Genomic DNA, 22287 nt, shown 5'->3' on the forward strand with positions numbered 1-22287 from the left:
TGTTTGTTTTTGTTTTTTTTTAAAAAAAAAAAAAAGCAGCTCCCTGCAGTACCACATAAAGCATTCATCTTGAAGCAAGTGCCCTCACAAGAACAGTGAAGTTAATGGAGGTATTAGGTCTCCTTCTGATCTCACTTCCAGAAGCAAAAGGGAGGAATCCCCCACGGTTGCCTGTGCAACTGCAGCAGCAAAGGTGATAAAAGAATCAGACACACTGAGCCGTCATTTACTATCAGGTTATCAAACTACCAGCTGGAAAAGGTCTGGCTATAACTCATCTCCTATTCAAGCTCAGACAAGACAATTGCAGCAGAAAGGGTACAGTATGTCAATATATGGACAAAAAGCATTGATTGACAATAAATCCGGTCAAAAAGATGTCAAGAAATCATATGAAAGTCGAATCAGTGATCAGGATGAGTCAAAAAGCCAAAAACAAATTCAACCCAAGTTCACATCATCTTTAGTGAATCATAACGAGATTTAAAAAAAAAAAAAAACCACTAATTGAGAATTTCATTAATTTAATGACAGTAAGATTTTTCTTTCCCTGAAGTTTTCTTTTTTCTGCAGAATTTGCATCTTGGGGAAAAAAAAAAAAAAAAAAAAAAAAAAAAAAAAAACAAAACCAAACGTATTAGTAATTACGTTGTTTTAAAACAGTTTAAATGTTTCCATGTTGAGTATTCTTTGGATTAAAATCAATTTATCATAAACTAGTATAGATCCAATTATAAGAATTATCGTCATTAGACTTCAGATTTTATACACTGAGACAAGTAAGAATACATCACACTTCTGAATTATGGCTTCAGGCAGTCTTAGAAAAATTACTGACTTTTTATACTCTATTCACATCTGTAGTCATAGAATCTGGACAGAAATAGATGTCAAAAAGACATTCTTCTGGAATAAATAGGTCAAGCTCCAACTGTGACATACGATCCACAAAGAATGAGATCTGGAGTGAAACATTTACAATGAGATAATTACATTTCTTGTAATTACAAAGGTAAGTACATAAAGAACTTGCTATAAGCCTAATCAGTGACAAGCAGTGAAAATCTGAACCACAAACAGCTCACCTTGGATTATCAGCTTTGGAAAATAATAGCAAGATTTCAGATAAGGTTATTTTGGGGTTTTGTTATTATCTGGGTTTTTTTTTTTTCCCTCTTGTTTTAGCTGTTATTGATCTGTCTTTCAGGAGAAAGTTCTAAATAGCGTCCTTAACTGGTCACTCCAGAAACCACATTGTTCTTTATCTTTACAAAACACTTTTTAGTTCAGCTTCCTGGAAGTCAGTGCAGCCCTGTCCATCTTTCTAATATTTGTACGGCACTCTGACTGCCCACTCCTAGTATTAATGGAGATGAATCTATTCTTGTATCCTTAGCTGTCAGACACGTCGTCCAGTTTTGAACAGGCATCATGTCAATCACAGGCTCTAACCCAGAAGTCAGCGGATCAACAGTAAACTCCAGATCCAACAAAAGTTATAGAATTCTTTCCATTTATTTCAAATGAGCCACGACACCAATTTCATACTGGTGAAATCCACAAGCCAAAACAATCACTTACTGAATGCAGGAATGTGCTGTTTTCTAAAGCACAAACACACTTGCATTTTTGGAGAGACCTTCAACAGGCTGGAGAAATGTGCTGACAGGAACCTCAAGAAGTTTAACAAGGAGAAGTGCAAACTCCTGCAACCTGGTGAGGAACAACCCCATGCACCAGTGCGTGCTGGGGTCACCCTGCTGCAAAGCAGCTTTGCAGAAAGTGACCTGGGGGTCCTGGCAGACACCACATTGAACATGAGCCAGCCATGGACCCTTGCAGCCAAAAAGGCTAACAGTAACTTGGGTTGCATGAGGCAAAGCATTGCCAGCAGGTCAAGGGAGATGATCCTTCCCCTCTGCTCAGTGCTGGTGACACCACATCTGGAGTGCTGCGTCCAGTTCTGGCCTCCCCAGTAAAAGAGAGAGTGAACTGGAGAGAGACCGGCCAAGGGCCACAAGGATAAGTAAGGGACTGGAGCATCTCTCACAGGAGGAAAGGTTGAGAGAGCTGGGACAGTTTACCCTAGAGAAGGCTCACAGGGGAATCTTACAAATGCATATAAATACCTACAGGGATGGTGCAAAGAGGATGGAGCCAGGGTCTATTCAGTGGTGCCCAGTGATAAACCAGAGGCAACAGGCACAAATGGAAACAAAAGAGTTTCTTGTCCGAACGTCAGGAAACACTTTTTCACTGTGAGGGAGACTGAGCAGAGGCACAGGTTGCCCAGAGAGATTGTGGAGGCTCCATCCCTGGAGATATTAAAAAACTCTCTGGACATGGTGCTGGCAGCTGTATCTAGGTGGCCCTACTCAAGCAAGGGAGTTGGAAAAGATGACCTCCAGAAGTCCCTTCCAACCCGAACCATTCTGTGATTCTTAGAAATGCTTGTGCACTAATTTTGTCATTTTGTCATTGTAGATTAATCTAGAGAGTGTTTGTGGGCAGGATTCCAGCTGGGAATGTCCATCAGTAATATCTGTGCTTATGGTTAAGAGGATCTGCATCATAAATACATTTTTAGTCTGGATTAGCTTTCAGAAATAGAAAAAAAAACCTGCTCACAGCCTGATACAGAACATCTTTGATCTATCTAGATCCATCAGTATTATCATTATTTTTGTTAGATGAAAAAAAAAAAATTAAAAGCCTCTTAATCTTGGATCAGTACCTATACAAAGAATAAAATAACTATCTTCAAATAAAAACTAAAATGCAGCCCTATCTACAAATATATCCTCCTTTACAGACACAAGAACTATTCCTCAAGATTTTTAAGTCACCCTAAATGGTGGTAAGGCACTGGAACAGGATGCCCAGAGAAGGTGTGGATGTCCCATCCCTGGAAGTGTTCAAGGCCAAGCTGGATGATGCTTTGAGTGACCTGGTCTAGTGGAAGGTGTCCCTGCCCAGGGCAGGGAGCTGGAAATGGATGGTATTTAAGGTCCCTTCCAACCTAAACCATTCTATCATTTATTAACACTAATAAATTGATAGTTGATGTGTACGGTCTATTGCATCCCTTCATGGATCAACAGCTTTTGAAACTTGATGTCTGTTTTTGAAGTCTGGAAAATTAAACCATATTACATTTTTTATGTTCTTTCCTCTAGCACAAAGCCCTTCCTTTACTCATACAACACCTTGTCCACCAGCAGGCCCACATCAGATTGAAAATGATGACTACTGCCACAGTTCAACTCATCACCATCCATCCTTCATCTAGTAAGCATTCGTAATGGAGGCAGTAAACAAGGAGATGTTTTGCTTACATTTTTTAAGAGGTCAAGCTGAAAACACATTGAATGACCTTCCTGTCTGGCAACACATCATCTCATAGAAGCGGAGGGAAGCACCCACTTAAAAACTCTCCTGAGTCAGAATTACAAGCCAGCAAGGTTCAATGTTTTCTCAAAACATAGCTGTAAAAATACCCCTTGTTTTTTTTTGGGGGGGGGGGGGGGGGGGCAGGGCAACATGTACTCATGTTTTTCATGGTACTGCATTCACATAAGCTGTTTCAAATCCTTATCAATATTCTCCATTAAGATGTAAATAATACAAACCACAACGTTACTGCAACTAGCACTGTCATATCAATTTCCTTTAACAACAATAATGGAAAGAGCTTTTGCATTTTACTTTAGTTATTTCTAATATGACAGATATTTGATGGTCAGTATTTGCTTTTAATCTTCACAAACGTATTATCATACTCATAATGACAAATATAATGCTTTTATTTACACCACAGAGAAGTTCCACTGACATAATTCAGATCACTCTCTCTGGTTTCACTTTAATGTGAAAATCCTCCTGTTCTCATCTGATTTCATATAGGCTCTTTCCCTCCCATATAAACATTCTATGTCATATTATAAATAACAGGCACCTTAGTCTGTCTTCAAGGCAATGACCTTGCCCACGTATTTATACATACAATGTTGAGCACCCCTACACAGCTAAACGCTAACAGCAGCAAAGTAATGCTGCACAACAAGCCGCTTTCACAACATCTGCAACCAGTTATTGTCCATTTCCATTAGCGAACATAAAATTGCTACTCTGTACACTCAGCTACAAGCACAACAATACCAGATCATTGTAATCTTTTCCAAATGTTTTTCATAATTGTTCTAGCATACTGATCTGTCAATAACATTTGTAAGCCCCCATTTATCACCCTTCCCTCTCTACAAATTCAACAAGATGTAAAAACAAAAATAGTTGAAAATTGCATGTGAGAGCAAATGTGTTTCAAATGGCTGTGCCTTTCTGAGGTGATAAATCAGATCTAAAGCACGTGCATACTCACAACAAATACATGTCTCAGTAGAGCAATGGGCCTTTCATAATCATCTATTACTGCTCTGTTCTTCTTCTAAAGTTAGTCTTGACAAGAACTGGTTTCTGCCACACTTACACACCACGTAGCACTCTCATATTCACTAACACCCCCTGAATGTTCCTGCCTAACACAGCCTCCATTTACCTGTGCTCTCAAATAATGACTGTAGCTATCCAAGTGTTAGGAACTTGCCAAGAACGACCCAAGTCCAGTCCAATACTTAGTAATTTACCTCAATTATTAGCAGGGCTATGTATTCTTTAAATAATTCTACAGTAAATCTAGAGTAACTCAAACATTATAAGCCAGGTTGCTTCAAATTTTAGCAATTTGGCTGAAATTAGTAACTGTCTGAAGATGCTGCTGCCTTTTTCTAGAGCTCATGAGATAAAAGAGAAGACACCCAAGTCATTTTGCCCTATTTTTAATTACCCTGCAAGGGTCATATTCCTCCCTTGTTTTCTTATCTGAGGCTTTCACTAACTTCAAGGTCACCTTTTCAAGACACCAGATGCCACATTTGCATGAAAGAAGCCTAAAGAAATGCACTAACTTATCATTGTCACTTTTGAACACCACATGTACATTTAAAATCAGGAAAAGTTTATACAAATTGAAACTTACTCGACATTCCCTGCAGTTCTTGGTTAATACTCGTTGACCTTCTGCTAGAACTTTGCCTCCATAGATACACTTTGCTGGAATTTGAGAGAAGGCAGGAGATTAAAAATAAATAAATTCATGCAGTATTTAAGTAGTAAACAAATGCAAGGTAGAATACAAAAGTAAAACCAGTATTCACATACATTGGAAAAAAATACAGTTAACGTTTAAAATATGATTCATTTTGCTTTCATCAGAAGTCAATATTTATATATAACTACATAGTTGTTAACAATAAATTCATTTTAAGGGCAAGTGGCACCTCTACCCAAACTAAAAGGAGGAATAAGAGCATAATACAATACATACTGGACCAAATTCATTAGCATTCCATGAAAAATATTTTCATTATGGACATTCTGTAGATTAGCTACAGCATTCGTGTTACTAGAGGTCTTCTTGAGTCACTTCAAGAACTGCAGACATTTATTAGTGTACTGTCATCAAGAGAATAATATAAGCACAGATTTCAATTAAAACCTCAGATTTTTTGTGGGTACAAAGGAGAACTCTTGCTGGAGCACTGCAAAAAAAAAAAAATGGATTACATGCAGCAAATCATTCTACTGAATCAACAAACTGTAAAAATCAATTTCAGAAAAATATTCTTAAAACACACATGAAAAAAAAGCAGTTTTCCAAGGAAACCAAAAGCTCCTGCTAAAAAACTCCTGTCTGAAGTTTTGACCCTTCTATTAAAGGTAACCAACTCCGCAACTGAACCAACAGACCAGAACACAAGAGCACTCCTCATTCGTTTCAAGGCAGAGACAACTGCTTAGCCCAGGACTAGTGCCACCATGAAGGTCATCTCCAGCAAGGCCAGAGTAGCACACAGCTCAGTCAAATACTACCGAAACTATCACAGTCCTCTTGGAACTACCTGTCTAAATTTCAGTTCCAGTGAAAGACAGTAAATCCATTAATTAAAGAGTACAGTGGACTATTATAATCTTACACTAATTGAGTGTCCATCATAAAGGGCACTCTACTAACAAGACCAATGCTAAACACTGATAAAATAACTTTTTATTGCAGCGTTTCAGCTCTCTCTGCACCTGACCAGTAACAGTCTGACCTATGACACTGAAAGGAGAGCTAAAAGGTGTGAATCCTATGCTGCAATTTGAACAAAGCCTTAAAAGTTTCCTGACTCAAGGCACAGACACAGTGAAAGTGTTCGAAGTACTGGATTCTTAAAAGAAAGGAGTCACAGACTGTCTAGTAACTGTTTCACCTCTATTTCTCTCCTGAATACCAAGGTGAGGGAACCAAGCAGTCACAGGTGCATGTGTGCACCCCTTACAGCTGATACCAGTAGAAGTATTCCACAGCAGCGATGGTCATAGCCAGTTTGATTCCCTATTTCAAACATAAAGGACTGCTAGATCAATCTTCAAACTTTCAGACATAAATTTGCTTCTAAAAACTTTGTTTAAACTTACACTCAAAAATGCTCATTTCCCTAAAACAAAAAAAAAAAACCACCACAAAACCCTCAAGCGCGCAAGATTTTCAGAACAATTCAGTTTCCATTATCAACAACGCATTTAAAAAAACCAACCTTCTTCCTTTTGGTATTGTCATAGTTCAGCCCTGCTCAGGACCAAGCTACACAGTCTCCAGTTCACTCCCCCCACCCTCCAGCAGGACAGGGAGAGTTGGTAAAGAAAAGAAGTCAAAAATCGTGGGTTGAGATTAAAAAAAAAAAAAAAAATTAAGATAATAACAGAACAAAACAGAGATGGAAAACAAACAAACAAAACACAGTAACAGAAAATACAGAAGCACATAATTTACAATACCATAGCTCACAGAAGATCCTGATGCCCAGCTTCCTCCTGAGTATAGGAACCTCCCCTCAGCACCCTCCTCACTTATATACTGAGCATGGTGTCCCCTGGGATGGAACAGCCCCTTGGCCAATTTGGGTAAACTTACCCCAGCTGTTGGCTAATTAGTAACCCATCCGAGCTGTGTCCCCCAGCTACAAGTTCCATCACCTCCAGTTCCTCTCCCAGCTCAGGTGAAAATGAACTCTATCCTAGTCAGAACCAGGACAGGTTTCCTAGTTTTCTTCATTTTTCTAAAGCTGCCCTAGTTTTTATGCCTGAGTTGTTCTGATCTCACTTATGAAGAAACTTCAGATCAGGAAGCTTTGTTTAAATGAGGAATCCCAGTAACTATTTTTGGGAGAAGATGAATTAGAGCAACTCCCTCTTTCTTTCTATTCTCCTGACATGACTGCTTTTAACAAAAGAATGGACACACCAGAAAGCAAGCTAATGCACAACTCAGAAAAATGATGATATTTTAAACAAAATTATAGTCTTTTGTCAAATATTAGTTGGAAAGCTAATACAAGATGGCAGGGATCAAAACAGAACCACCTCATTTTTAAAACCCTTAACATATCAGACATTAGAGCTGCTTTGCTTGTTAACCCTCAGCTAAAACAGGAAACTGCTCAATAATCCAGCCATTCAATAATCCCTAGAGACAGCAAATTACAACTGATGACTCTATCAGAGCTAAATAGGAAAAGCATGGAGAAATTAACACCTGCGGTGCAGCTCTTCGGAAAGCCTCAGCAATTACTATCTACCCAAAAGTGACTGGCTGTGGCCCCAGCACATCATCCTGTCAAGGAGCTGGCGTTTACAATCAATTTCAATCAACTTCCATACATCTCTTCCCATTGACTGACATGCTGAGTTCTTGTCAGAATAATGAGTCAAGTTTGTGCCAATCACTGACAAAAGGCAAGTTTGACTGTTCATCTTTCCATTACAAATAACAGGAACGCACTTGACTCATGGGGATTTACTTTGAATCCACAATTTTGTGCCGCGCAATTCCTTTGTGTCAGATTTTGACCGTTGTGCATACATGCGTGTCAGCAAAGGCGTGTCAAGAGAATCATTCAGTTTCATGAAAGAACGTTCTAGACTGTCAGTGTTACAAGTAAAAATATTTTGAGAGAAAAAAAATACAGGCCAGCATAGCCAATTTACCACCCAAGTACTCTGTCCATAAACATCTTTTAGTAGGTTAATACTCACGCTGACATATAGCTGAGAGAAATGAGATGACATGAGTAAAGAGCAAGTGCAAGATCACAGCTAAAGGATGTTTGTGCATGGGACTAATGAATTCAGTGACTGAAGAAAGCCGACAGAATGCTAAAAAAGTGTTATTACTTTCCTAATAAACCTTAAAATAATTGAACAACCCTGTCTTATGAATTATTGAAAAAATCATGCATGAAGTTTACTACTCTCCACGAACAGAGGGGAAGTATGGAGGGGAAAGATAATTTCTGCTTCTTAAGGTAACACTGGCATCATTATTCAACTAAAACTTCCACATATAAATTGCCTTTGTCCCATGCGCTACCATTAAGGCAACAAATATTGAAAATTATTTCCAGGAATGTTACTTATAGCTTTCATTTCCAGAAGAAGGAACAGAAAGATGACAATAACACTGATCACAACATTTACTTTTTTTTTTTTCTTTCTTCTTATAAATTTAGTTTAACTCTCACTCCCTACAGTGATACTAACTCAAGGTCTAAAATTCTGTCATGTTTTATCTTCAAGAAAAACTTTCCAACCCAAAATAAAAGATAGGCAAAAAGATAACAGCTCAGTTTATTACTCATCGTTACAGAAAGTTCAGACCACAGGCTTAATGCTCCTCAATATTAACAGGAGACACAAGCTGAAGCAAAGTAAGGCTTCCCAGCCCCAAAAAAGTAGATCAATAATTTTACACGGACAATAGGTAGAAGGAGAATCTTAGAAATTTGCAATGCTTGTTCATTTTTCAGCAATTATTTATGTGGGTTTCCACATAAAGATCCGTGTGATATACTTACCCTTGCATATTTTGCAGCACTGGGTTTCCACGTGCACTGGGAGAGCATCAGGAGGGCAATCGAGAGGGGGACAGGACATTCTTCGGCACTCCACTACTCCACTCTAAGCAAAGGTTTTTAAGACAAAATTCAACTACAACTGTTGTGATTAGTGAGTATTTTATACAAAACACAGAAGACAGAAAACTATTTCAGTAAATGAAAACAGCATTGTGGATCACAGACCCATCCTTCAGTAAGAAGTTCAACCCTATCCAACTACAAACTTGAGTCAAAATGCATTTGAGGGTGAATCACCCCATTTTGATACACATTACTGGGTTTACCCCACTTTCCTTGAGCAAAGCACATTAACCGGAAAACATAAGCCCATCTTTACAATAACATAAGCATCACTTTCTCTAGGCTGTGCCAATCATCTCTGAGATTTTTAACAGTCAGTTTTCCATTTTCTTGAACAAACAAAGACTCTCTTCAGATATTTATCAAATAATTTCAACAGGACAAGATTTACATACTAATTCTCTTCTGTTCCTCGATTTTTCAGAGTGATAAACCCTGAAAAACAGAATCTGCATGTTGTTACCATGCAAGATGCAACTAAGCATCTATGAATACTATTAAGATAATGCTTCCTTTTTGAAAAAACTACTGCAGTGAAAACAATTCCAAATCAAATATAGACAATGCCACACTTACACCCCCAAACCATAAAGTCCTCACAGATATAATTAGAACAAATAAGAGAGCATTGTCAAGGGAAAGTAGATTTTATTTATGAAGCTTGCACGTAAGCTATGTCAATTTTTTATTTATTTTACCATTTCTCTCCCTATTGTTCATACTGTCACTAGATGCATACCAAAAACATGAGAATTCTCAGAGTTAACATAATGTATTCAAGGACCATTTTCACATTTTAATTAAGTCCTGCTCCTTAAACTCTTTAGAAATTCTTACTTTGCAAGTGCAATTCCTGCAGTGATCATCTTCAACCCATGAGTCTTTGTCTCTATAGACCAATCCATTTACTTGACAAGTCTTCTCACAATGACAGTCCTCCAACTGACTCAGTCTTGTTTCTGCATAATTTAACTATAAATGAAAGTAACTTGATGAGATTTCTGCAATTCAAAGACATGATTTTAAAAAGCAAACATGAGAAAGCAGCATATTTCTTTTTAGCTGAACCAAGTTTGACTACAACCTTCGAAACACTGAACAAGGATGTCAGCAGGTATAAAATAACGCTACTCCTCAGACTTTGATGGAGCTATCTATGTCAGCTGACAATAGTTCATGATTCATGCAACCGTCTCTTGTACTGTAACAAACCTCACTAAGATCCCCTCAGGAATATGTGGGCACTACCAAAAGTACACAAGCTACAATTGCTTAAAAAAAAAAAAAAAAAAAAAAAAATTCTTAATTGCTCATCAACCTGATTACACATCAAAATGCATGAAGACTGGCAGACTGACTTTTCCTAATCATCCCAATCTCATCGTCATTAAGTATCAGCCAGACTAATACTTTCTAACTTTTAGCAAGTTCTTAAGCTTTTAATTCAGTGTAGTACAAAATATTTCCAGACTGTGATTAATGGAGAAGCCATTTACTCCTGGAGTAAACCTTGGACTGGTGTCTAGCTCTTAACACTCCTTGTTGTTCCCATTACCTCCTCAATTCCAACTAATGCACATCAAGAAGCTAAAACTGATGCATCTTTTCCAAGTATTACATCAGCAAGCTAGCAATTGCTATGTTTACTGATGAGATACTATGCAATAGTAAGTGGGGACAATGCTCATTCATGTAGCAACAGCAAAAGAAAAGGCTTTTTGAACCACCCTCTCCTAAGCCCTGTCACAGACCTCCCCTTCACACACAGTACCATCTTACCACCCTCCAGAGATGAACAACCCCTGTTTATGCACACCTTGTACCTAGTGCCATCATCTCTAATCCTTAAGAGCACTCAAAGTTACTCTCCCATTCACTAGTACTAAAAATAAATACACACATAAATACAGACTTCATATTTAGAAGTAACTATGTGCATTCTTCAGGCCCTAGAATTGCCATTGCTCTAAAAATTACCACAGTGCCAGCTGGACAATAGTTTCTCAAGGTCTTGATTTTTCACATTCACGTTTGTTTTACATGTATAAGGCATCACACTGAAGCCACTGCAAACAGCGAGGCTACCTAAATCTGGCAGAAGGCAGAACGCATACTGTATTCTTCTATAAATATAATGCTATTAGCCTACATTATAAGTTGCTATACTTTAATAGTAGCAAATTTTATAAAAAGAAAAAAAAAAAGAAAAAAAAAAAAGAAAAAAGAGAGAATGCACAGTGCCATAGTATTTTTTACATAATGGCATATACCTGAATTTCATATATTTCCATCCTCTAAAATTTCACCCACTTTAAATGAACGTATTCCAATATGTCCTTTTTCATTCCTGCCAGTGGAAGAGCAACATATTTAGCAGGAAGAAAAAGAAAAGAAATACTAGGCCATTTTCTATGATTTTTTTTTTTCTCTGCAGTTCTCATGAGAGAAAGGCCTGAATAAAAGCTCTTTATTTCTTAAGTTGTTATTCTGGGATAATACAGAATTCATACTCATCTCCCCCAGACTCGGCATAATCTGGTGACTTCAAAACTGCTTTTCACATTTTAGAGGTAAAACTATCCCCTTACTGAGCTGTTTGTTATCAGCAGAAACCCCTTCTAAGGGTTTATATATTTACAGTATATAAAAATATATTCAGTTCTGTTAAAAGGTGTTTGATTTGCCTTACACTTCTACTTTATTTACATATCTTGGTTTTTTTATGTTGGTTTTTTTTTAATTAACATTCTCATATAAGTGGACTATACAAATTTTAGAAAGGATTTCAGAAGTACGCAGATTTGAAAGTGGTACTTGATATTGTCCTTTGTCTGTCCTAAAATTATTCCCTAGAAAAAGAAAAAAGCTCTAATAGAATATTTTCAATTTATTAACTTTTTTCTGCCAACTGCATTATCTTGATAAGTTTATTTACTTAAAAATCATTTACCTCCTGTTCTGAGAAATATCTTTAAACTTTGCAGATCAATCGAGTACATCACCAAAAGGAAGGCATGCAACAACAAACCCTCCGATACAGAGAGCTCAATGAACGTATCACAGCCCACAGAATCTGTTCAGAAACATTTAACTGTTACCTGCTACACTAGAGTGACCAGAAACACTCTGATTCTAAACTTGAAGCATTAACTGAAAAATTTCTATTGAACTCTATAAAACAATTAATTCCTTAAAATTTGCTGAAATATCCTTCCAAATGTTGCCAAATGCACTCAACCAGATTTGTTGCACATTTAAAACATCAGCAGAAAATCCTCAAGGTTCAAACATTTTTTAGGTTATGAATAGAAATAAACTAATGAGGGAGAAGAAGTCCACACTATACCAAATATTTTCCATATACTAACCAAATTCTAAGTTCTTAACAGTCAGGAATATTTTACTATCTATATTTTAATATATAATAGCTATATAATATGTTATAGCTATATAATAAGCTATAAAGCTTATTTAACATTTTCTTTTTTTTCCTCATCTACCCACACAAATAACTGAAAGATGACAAATTTTCATTAAAAATGTATTGTTGCTGGCAAAATTAATAACAGAAATATTTTTTAAACCCCAAAACTATCAAAATTTACATGGAGAATTTTGTTAATCATGAAAATATTCATGTCCATATAAATCCATGACGTAAACAAACCAGATTAACTATTCCATCAATAAACTCAGGCGCTTGATTTTTCTTGGTTTTAATCAAATTCAAGCTTTAACCTTTTTGACTTCAACCAAGGAAAGAGTCAATAGAAAGTTTTGTGCTGGAAGTCTTCATGTAACAAGCACATCTGAATACAAAGCATACTCTAGTGTGGGCCCATAATTTGCCAAAAAGAAATTATATTCCACTCAAAGAAATGCAGGAGATGCCCAGACTGATTTCAGTAGATTTTTCAAGTTGCATGAATAATTTCAGCCATTATATTTAAAGAGGTAACAACAGCATTCCAGCATGGCAATTGGGAATCTTGAAATACAACACGATCCTTTTCCCCTGCAGCAAATTAACATTTTAGCCAGATTTCTAACACTCTGATCTATGGTGTCTCTCCATTTGAAGGACACAAGACTAAATCTGTTAAACACATATACTGGAAAGATCCAGAATTAATTCAAATTATGGCAAAAATAAAATAAGCTTTAAAAGCTATGTCGTAGTTCAGCCCCGATCGGACCAGACTACGCAGTCTGTCTCTCGCTCCCCCCACCCTCCGAGAGAATAGGAGGAGATGATATAAGAAAAAACAGCTCAAGGTTTGAGATAAGGACGGGGAGAAATCCTTAAAGTTACCGTCACGGGCAAAACAGACTCGACTTGGGGAAAACTATTCATTTATTTCTAAAATTAGCAGGAGAATGAGACAGGGAACAAGATAACCTCCCCCCACCCCTCCCTCTTCCCGGGCTTAACATTATCTCTACTACCTTCCCCTCCCGAGCAGCACGGGGGGGGAAAAGGGAATGGGGGTCGCGGTCAGTTCATCACGCGTTGTTTTACGCCGCTGTATCATCGTCAGGGGAAGAACTCCTCACATTCCTCCTCTGCTCCAGCGTGGGGTCCCTCCCACAGGCCACAGTCCTTCGTGGAACTGCTCCGGCGTGGGTCATCTCTTCCACGGGGTGCAGTCCCTCTAGAACAGCTGTCCCAGCGGGCCCTCCACGGGCCACAGCCTCCTTCAGGCCTCCACCTGCTCCGGCGTGGGGTCCTCCACGGGCTGCAGGTGGATCTCTGCCCCTCCGTGGACCTCCATGGACTGCAGGGGGACAACCTGCTTCACCATGGTCTTCACCACGAGTTGCAGAGGAATCTTGGCCAGGAGCCATATTACTCCTCCCCCTCCTTCTGAACTGACCTTGGCGTCTGCAGCCGTTCCTCACAACAGGCTGGCAGACATCTCTCAGGATCCTTTTTACATCTTATTCACTTCTCATCTCCTCTCCACTTCTTGCAGCCAGGCCGGGCCGAGTTGGGCCCAGTCGGCTGCCCGGCGGGAGGCCAGAGGGTGAGGCCTGCAAGGCCCATGAGGCTCACACCTCCCCCTCTCTGCCCCCCGCTCAGCTGCTTCACATCTTCTCCTCCTCTTTTTCCTGTTTTCCCCTACCTAAATACGTTATCGCAGAGGCGTTATCACAGGACATTCTGCTACCAATCGGCTCGACCTTGGCCAGCAGTGGGTCCACCCTAGGCCCGGCCGAGTCCACTGAACAAAGGGGAGCGACTTCTAGCAGTTTCCTACAGAAGCTACCACCTTAGGCCCCCCCCCCCCCCCCCCCACTAACAAAACCAGAACAAGCTAGCATTTAGTAATCTTTAAAAGTGATGCCCTTACAAGACATAGGCAGGAAAAGGACATAATGGTAGTTAGCTTGTTACAGGTCATGACCAGATGCTCCTGTATATAGCACTCCATGACAATCTCCTTTAGACTTGCCCCCATACAGCCCCCATAGCCCATCCTGGCCAGCACTAGCCTCCTGGGACCCTGAGGCAAAGCCCAAGCGAGAAGGTACTCTCTCCTCCTGCCTATGTACTACATAATTTGCACTGCTATCAAAATTATTGCAGCCTGAAGCCAATAGTCTGATGTTTTCTTCCCTGGTCTGAGTCTTCATAGCTTATGTTACATAAACTGCACATACCCATTCATTGCAAACAACATTCACTGGTTTATTCAATGCTGTAATAAAGCTGTAACCAGAGATTGAGGGAGTAACTGAAACCCTGGATAGAGCAGAGCGTAAAAGCAACAACTGGACATCAAACCATGGGGCCCACTTTTCCAGAGCACCATGTTCATGCTCCGCATCTCTTGGTGCGGGACAAGGTGCTGGGGTTCCTTGCTTACATACATCAGCAAGCTGTTCTCTGATCACCTGCCCTGCCAAACAGCATCTCTGCAGGTAGCTGTGCAGCCGTTCTAAGCCGTGCTCTTTGCCCTGCCATACATATCCCCACACAATATACTTGTATCTACAGTAGTACCACTTGTGGCTATTGTGGCTAGGACTGAAAAAGCCAACACAAACCTTAATGCTTCCCTCAAGTCCCTCCATTTTAAGCTTGCATTTGTCTACCAAATTAACTTCCCTTCCTGCTGCACGCATTTTTCCTGGACAACAATATTTCTGTAACAACTGCGATGAAACGGTCGGTGTACTGCTGTAACAGAAAAGGAACTCGCAATGAAGGATTATCCCAGCGTCTCTTTAGGGAAGCACAGAGTCCTTGCAGCACAAATACTGTGTTATTTGCTTCCCTTCCTAAAGTACTAGCAAGCAAAAATATAATTAACAGCAGAGAAAGCAAGTTACTCAGTACAGTGCATAATTGGAACTTGCTCATATCACCAGCAGGGCTCAAAATAATTGCCTCTCTTTCACAGTACCAGCAGCAAACTGAACTAAAAGCTTCACGTTTCGCAGTTGGAGTCAGCCTGTCCGAAGCACGTCAGCTGAGCAAGTGGATTGTCAGCGTATCGCGCACGCTCTCTAAAAACAAAGCTTCCCCTTTCCTATTAGGAAGAAAAAGGACACTTAAAGGCAGCATGGTAAAAAACATAACACTTTAACGCCAGTAGCACTACTATGCAAATCCTATTTTTGCAATTCCTGATCTGCAGGTTGGTCATAGTTGCACTTAAATCTATAAGCAGTTAATGCACCAGTGCTGTTTCAGGTAAGACAATTAATTACCTTTTACCACAGACCAGATGATTCACCAACATTAACCTCAAAAAGTGTTCACAGATTGCCCTTTAACACACGAGGGCTTCAGTCACCTCTAAAAGAGAACTTCCTACCCCAAAACTTCATAGCCTCAGGTGAAGGGCCTTGGCTAACACAGAGGTTGTGTATTGTGTGAGTGGAGCCTCAAGAAAATCTCCAAAATGCCAAGCAAAAAAACCACTATAGCTTCCCGTTCACCACGCAAATCAGAAGGGGGGGCACACGGACACAACAACAACAAAAAAAAAAAAAAAAACAAACAAACAAGCACACACAACACCACCTGGAGCTAGGTTAACTTTTACACTGGTAAAAACCATTAATCAAAGGTGATGTCAAGATCAGCACAGCCAGCAGCTTCACAGGCATTTCCATTCTGGGGCTTCATTTCAAATCCCAGGAAGGAGACTACACCAGTCCTGAAGACTTCACAGGACACCCCACCGGCAAACACACACCCTCTGACAGCATCACCTGGTGAGGAAATTGTCGAGGGATTTCAATCCTTTGTTTCCGCATTTATCCCTCAGCATGAAAAGGGAAATCATACTGAGGCTTCTTACAAAAAATGACCCTGGGCATTTTGTTACTATCTTACAAATAATAAGGCAGACAATAGAAACTGTATAAGGCTTAAGTGACATCCGTGAAGCTATATCCCTAAGTCCACTGCACACAGGGCTACTGCTAGAAGCAGAAGAAAAATAATGGCTCTACCATGAAAATGTAGAATTGCAAAAGGAATAAATACTTTCGTATTGGTCTTAGGACAGAAGGAAATGGGCAATTGACAAAAAAGCTTAGGTACCTACTTTTGCAGTCATTTTTGCCAGGAGTTCTTGCAAATCCATGATTCCTTGGACCAGACTTAAGAAATCACTGCAGGTCGGGCATGCTCAATAAAGGAAGAGTAAAAAGAAATGGAAAGGAAGAGAAAGAAAGACACAATAACCTGTAAATAACCAACAGTATGTCAGACTTGACTTATCTGAACATAAAATGCAATCTGTTTACACAGAACTTTTGCCTCCCGGAAATCAGCACATGCAAAAATTACAAATCTGAAAATATTATTGTTTAAAAAAAGAAGTAACTTGTATGAAAAGTCTAAAACAGAGAGAATAAAGAAATTGCTACTTACTGCGATTCAGATTAGGACATTGTGTTATATATCCATTTGGTATAAAGATGATTTTCACATCTTGAATAATACCCTTTGTAAAAGAAGAGAAAACTGGTAACAGATTACAAGCATTCACTTAGATTTGTACAAGCTGTTTCACAAGTCATTTCTTAAGTGACCAGCTCACTCTTCTTCTAAGGAAAATAACTGAAGATGGACAAAATAGAACAACTGCTCCTACCTTCCTGTGTGCTTGGATATTAATTTTCATAAAACACAGAAATAATACTGCTTTGTCTTTTGCAATCACCAAATATAAGCTGCTTAAATGCCTTAAAATGGGATGAGACTGGTGAAAAAGCAGTGAAATAATATCCATTAATCAAGCCTATGACACACTTTTCCAAAAGACAAAAAAACCCCACAGCAATGCTCTTTAGTCATTTAGGCAAATAAGACTGTTAAATCAAACATTATGAAGAGAGAAGTATTCAGTCCAAGGGGTAAGAAAGAGTCCACACTTCAGTTGTTTGGTTTAGTTTGGCCAGCTAGCTTTGTACCTCAACAAGCAGTTCATGTAATCGTGCCATCAGTTAGAATTAAATCCTCTCTCTAACCCACACAGATGGAAAGATCCCCTAAGCAGGACTGGCAGATATCAGGAGTCCAAGATCAGAGCCAGCTAGTAGAGGTTGTACGAGGCCCAGAAACTGAACCAGGCAGGACAGGAGAGAGGAAGGACCAAAAGGTCCAGTGCCTGGTTGCATCCTTTTTTGGCCCAGATTTGCAAGGATACCCGCGACAGAAGCAGCAGACACCAAGGTTTGCTCAGTAGCCCTGCATGAAGAGCCCTAAATCCTTCAAATAGCTGAGAAAATGCTGAAGGTTGTGTTTGCTCTTTTAAGCTCAGCACAAAGCTCTTACTCCATTTTGACTGTGTAACACACTTACTCCACAAGATCCACTAGCTTGAAGAATGTCACGGTCACTAAGGGACAGGAGAAAGGGAAAACAAGGGACTTCTAGTGCTGCTGTTTGCGCTTTCCCTGACTTAATCAGATGTTGTGACATGGCTCTATCTCCTCCCAGACACAGAACAATTTCTGTAATTTAAAAGGATATTTCTCATCACGGCAGTTATTATCTAATTAAATTACTGATTTATAAGACTACATTTCATTTTTCAGTTAAATTGCAATAGAAAGAACTTTGCAGACTGAGGACATAGTCACTTGCTCAAAATGTTGAACTCCATCTGTAAACAAAATATAGTCTTCAGATAGCCCTCAAAGCCTGGCAAGTACAGAAAGTAACATTTAACATTCGCTAAATAGCAAATTTTCATTTGCTAAAACAGCAGAAGGTAATCAGCAAGCACTGTTTCCTGCTTACTGTTTCATGATCAAATATCAACTGAAAATATTAATAGACATAATCAGATCACACTGTCTTTCTTGCAGAAGTACATATATTTATTAACCTTTTCATCTATGAGAATAATGAAACCATCATAATAATGAGAAGCAATACTGTCACTGGAAATGGAACATCCTGAAAGCCATTTTACATACTTTCTGCTAGCAGTCATCAGCGAGAAATTAGAAGGTGAGGCACAAAAATATATTTCAATGCTTAAGCCTCTCCAGTGAAAAGCTCCACCAGGAGTAAATGAGATTACAGTTTCAGCAGACCATATCGCACAGCTAACAAGACATCATTCAGAGAGAAGTGAAGTTTTCCTCAGCCTTTTTTTTTTTTTTTTCTAAGTGCCTATTGAACACTACATACATTTGTTGCATCAGAGCATTTGTTGCTCAATTGTCTTTTGGATAGATTTGCATTTAAATACAACCTGAAGAGGAAACACAACTATTTTTTGTCTCAATTTCTGGCTACATGAGAGCACGTTACCATGGAAAAATGTATGAACTTCAATTCACCAATACAGATGCCTTCTAAGTCTATAAACTCTCTGAAATAGAATTAATACGATCAAATATAGAAATGAACCTTCAAAGAGCAGAAATTTTGCTGATGTATTTTTTTAATAGAAGGACTTCATTATAGGCAAACACTTATTACAGCCATAATTATTGTAACACATATGAACAAACTTGGACTATTCCTCCTTCACCATTAAGTCTAGGTTGCCGAGAGCTTTCTGCGACTGCAGCCAGAAGGAGAATTGGGCATGCACAGCTCCCCAGGAGAAGCCCAGGGCCCTGGTTCACTTTAGCACAGGGAGGAGTTCTTCAGTATACACTCTGTGAAAGGACATCAGGATTTGGCCTTGACAGGCTGGTGTCAGTGGTCAAAATCTTCCCAGTTTTTCCCTTCCCAAGCAGACATCACCTTTATGCTATCATTAAAGCACTTGGCTAATTACAACGAAAGCTTCAGTTCAGCATCAGGACTCACTAGCTTGAAGAGCCTTGATCTATGCAGGCAGATTACCAGCTACAAGATTAAATCCAGGCCTGCAGCACTAAATATCAAGCCCACCCCATGAGGATGCAATATAAAAGCCCTGTTTATTGCACTTCTCATGTCTCTATTAAATAGAGGACTCCTCCTGCATTCTCCCAAGGCTCATATATTCCATGAGCTTTCCACTTCTGTGGCTTCATTTCTTCCATTCCCTTTCACCCTCTTTAAAACCTATTTCTCCCACAATGTGTGTCACACAGCTGTGCAAGCAGATGTGCCCGAAACCCTACGCCTACACAATGCTACGCCACCACCACCAGATCTCCACTAGATCAACACTGTGCTCATCTACGCAGGGCAGGCATGCCACATGCCAGGCGCTTGGCACTGTATTTACCTTACCTAAACTCCAAGACCAAAGTGACTACAGAGGCCCAAAGTATACCTACGATGCTGTGCAATAAAAAAAAAAACATGCTTCTCAAGCACCTACTATACAATCCCCAGATGCAGAAGCCGGATCAATAGAACTTGCTGTAGCAGATATGAAAATTACCATATTTCGACACGAATCACCTAGTCAGCAATGCATTAATAAGTTCATTTCTTCAGCAGCTCTTTGGAGGGAGCCTTAGGGGGAAGGGTTCTCCCTAGCAATAAAATGAATTTGGCAGATAATTCTGAACCTAACAGCAATCAGATCCATCCTAGAGTGAGGGTTCCCTGGATATCCAGTGTGACTCTCTTCCTCCTTCCACTTGCATTTACTCTGGTTTCCTATTTTGATTATAATTTATACTCTCTAGCACTAAAACAAATCTTGGTTTTGGGCCACACAAAGAAACCTGAAGGGTCAGTATGTATTTTTCAAAGGAAGTGAATTCACGAGATTCCCTTCAAAGCAAACAGACAAAGCTATCTTAAGTCCTCTCTGCATTCGCTCCCACCACTGCTGTGCTGAAACCATTCCATCTTGTCTGAACTCCAAATGCTTGTAAGCTACAACTAGCAAGAAATACTAGCTGTACGGGGCAAGACTTCCATTGCCTTGATTACACCATAGCGCACTTCATTCCCCAGCAAGGCCACACACACAGCAGGGCTACTTGTGGAATAATCACCGTAAGGAAGGATGTGGAACAAAAGCATAAATGAGAAAAATGGCAGCAGCTGGCCACAGTGACTTATAAATATTGCATCCCCTCCTTCCTCTTCGGATATACTGAAGAATTATGATCTAAAACAGGCATGAGAATATGGCCCAAAATGTGCTTTAATGCTATTCATTTATGGAGACACACAACAATTAATTAACTACCATTAAAGTAAGAAATTTTTTGGAATAGCAAAGAAGATACTCAGAACAGTTTCCAGTGCTTTTGGTTACATATATTATCACGGCTCCAACATATATACAAAAATGCTAATTCTTTTTTAATGCTCTTATTTCCCTGCAGATCTCTGTTTACACTATGGAAAATAGATTTTTTTTTTTTATATGCTAAAACAGTGAAACAAATTGCTCCAAAAAAGAAAGGGAGGTCCTGCTGAGCATGTAAATATATAGAGAGATGTGTACTCTTTACAAACTGGCAAAATCCCAAGTTTTTGCAATGAGTAAGATAAAAGAAAAAAAAAAAAAAACCACATTTCTGAAACTCTCAAGCAGGATTAAAAAAATACAACCAATTATATTTCTGCCCTGAAGAAAGTTAGTAAAATAGTCAAGCATGCATAAAGCAAAGTAAGGCACTTGTCGGCTTTCATTATGATCAATAAAAACTGTCAGCTCATTAGCATATCATTAGCTACCCTGCTGTTTCCAAAGTGTTAACCCATAGAAATATTAATTTACAAACGTATAATATCCCAGAGTTCTGAGGCTCTGACTGCCTGCATAAAATAATTTAAGATGGGCGAATCCAATATAACTCCTTTTTTTCCTACGTAGCTATAAACATATGTTTACCATCTGTGGAATTATGGGAAGCAGCTGAGGTAAAAAAACAACAGCTGTAGAATAAAATAATACTATCAATTTCACTTTACAGTGACAGCTCAGCTGCTGGAGGATGAAATGTTCTCTAGGTTCAAAACAACTCTTGGACAGTCATTTCAGTTAAAAGTTAGCTTTTACCTCTGTTTCACCATTAAAAGTGTTAGTCGCTACAACAACCGTACTGTAAATAATTTTAGCATAAAATAATTGTCTTAGATTATTGAAATCTGGGGACTTGGAGGAGAGGTTGTCAGAAAAACAACAACTTGTAAAATTGTCTTTACGAACTGAGAGCTTCAAAGGGAAACTGAGCGGGTGGCACATCACCTTGGCAACAGATCCATGCCAATATCGAGGCCAGGCAGACTGGCCTATCACTGCACTATAGACTCTTGCACTGACAAATACTTGCAGCATGGCTTGTTATCCAAAACTGGAAGAAATATCAAAAACTTTTCTGCAGCTTGCTTACAAAGCAAAAGCATTAATTTTACAGTGGAGAGGGTGGTTTTCATTTGTTGGTGGATTTTGTTGGTTGGTTGGTTGGTTGGTTCAGCAATTCAGCCTTGACCAGAAAATCACATAACCTCACTAGGGGCCAAAAAAAGCTGAAAGAAAACATACAGGAGAGGGCTTTTCAAATCATAGGTCATTCCTCTGTCCTTTGCTATTTGGGAAATACATTGCCATCAATTGAATCTGGAATATATTGCCATTACTTGAATCCTCTTTTTCCTCTGAAAAGTTCCTCATGCCCATACTCGCCTACTCAATGATGATGTCTGGGGAACCTCATAAATGGAAAAAGACAGGCTTTCCAGCTAGAAGGTAGGAGCAGCCTGAGTCCCGGCAGTAACCCGGCCTTTCAGCCTGGGCTGTCTGGAAGCAATGGAAGCTCCAAAGAACAAAGCAGC

The 22287-nt window shown here is 39.2% G+C and overlaps 1 protein-coding gene across 3 annotated transcripts in view; it reads right to left on the minus strand.

Annotated features, from left to right (window-relative positions):
- Positions 1-22287, minus strand: part of NELL1 (neural EGFL like 1) — a 304499-nt gene that overhangs the window by 222166 nt on the left and 60046 nt on the right. For all 3 annotated transcript variants that reach the window (XM_086749374.1, XM_086749375.1, XM_086749373.1), the window contains exons 6-10: positions 16966-17038; positions 16637-16719; positions 9915-10049; positions 8955-9057; positions 5036-5109 (exon numbers count right to left, since the gene is read on the minus strand). In XM_086749374.1, coding sequence (XP_086605500.1) covers positions 5036-5109; positions 8955-9057; positions 9915-10049; positions 16637-16719; positions 16966-17038 — 468 coding nt within the window. The remainder of the gene's footprint in view (positions 1-5035; positions 5110-8954; positions 9058-9914; positions 10050-16636; positions 16720-16965; positions 17039-22287) is intronic.

This window comes from Chlamydotis macqueenii, chromosome 5, assembly GCF_036417535.1.
Source record: "Chlamydotis macqueenii isolate bChlMac1 chromosome 5, bChlMac1.mat, whole genome shotgun sequence".
Lineage (NCBI taxonomy): Eukaryota > Metazoa > Chordata > Aves > Otidiformes > Otididae > Chlamydotis > Chlamydotis macqueenii.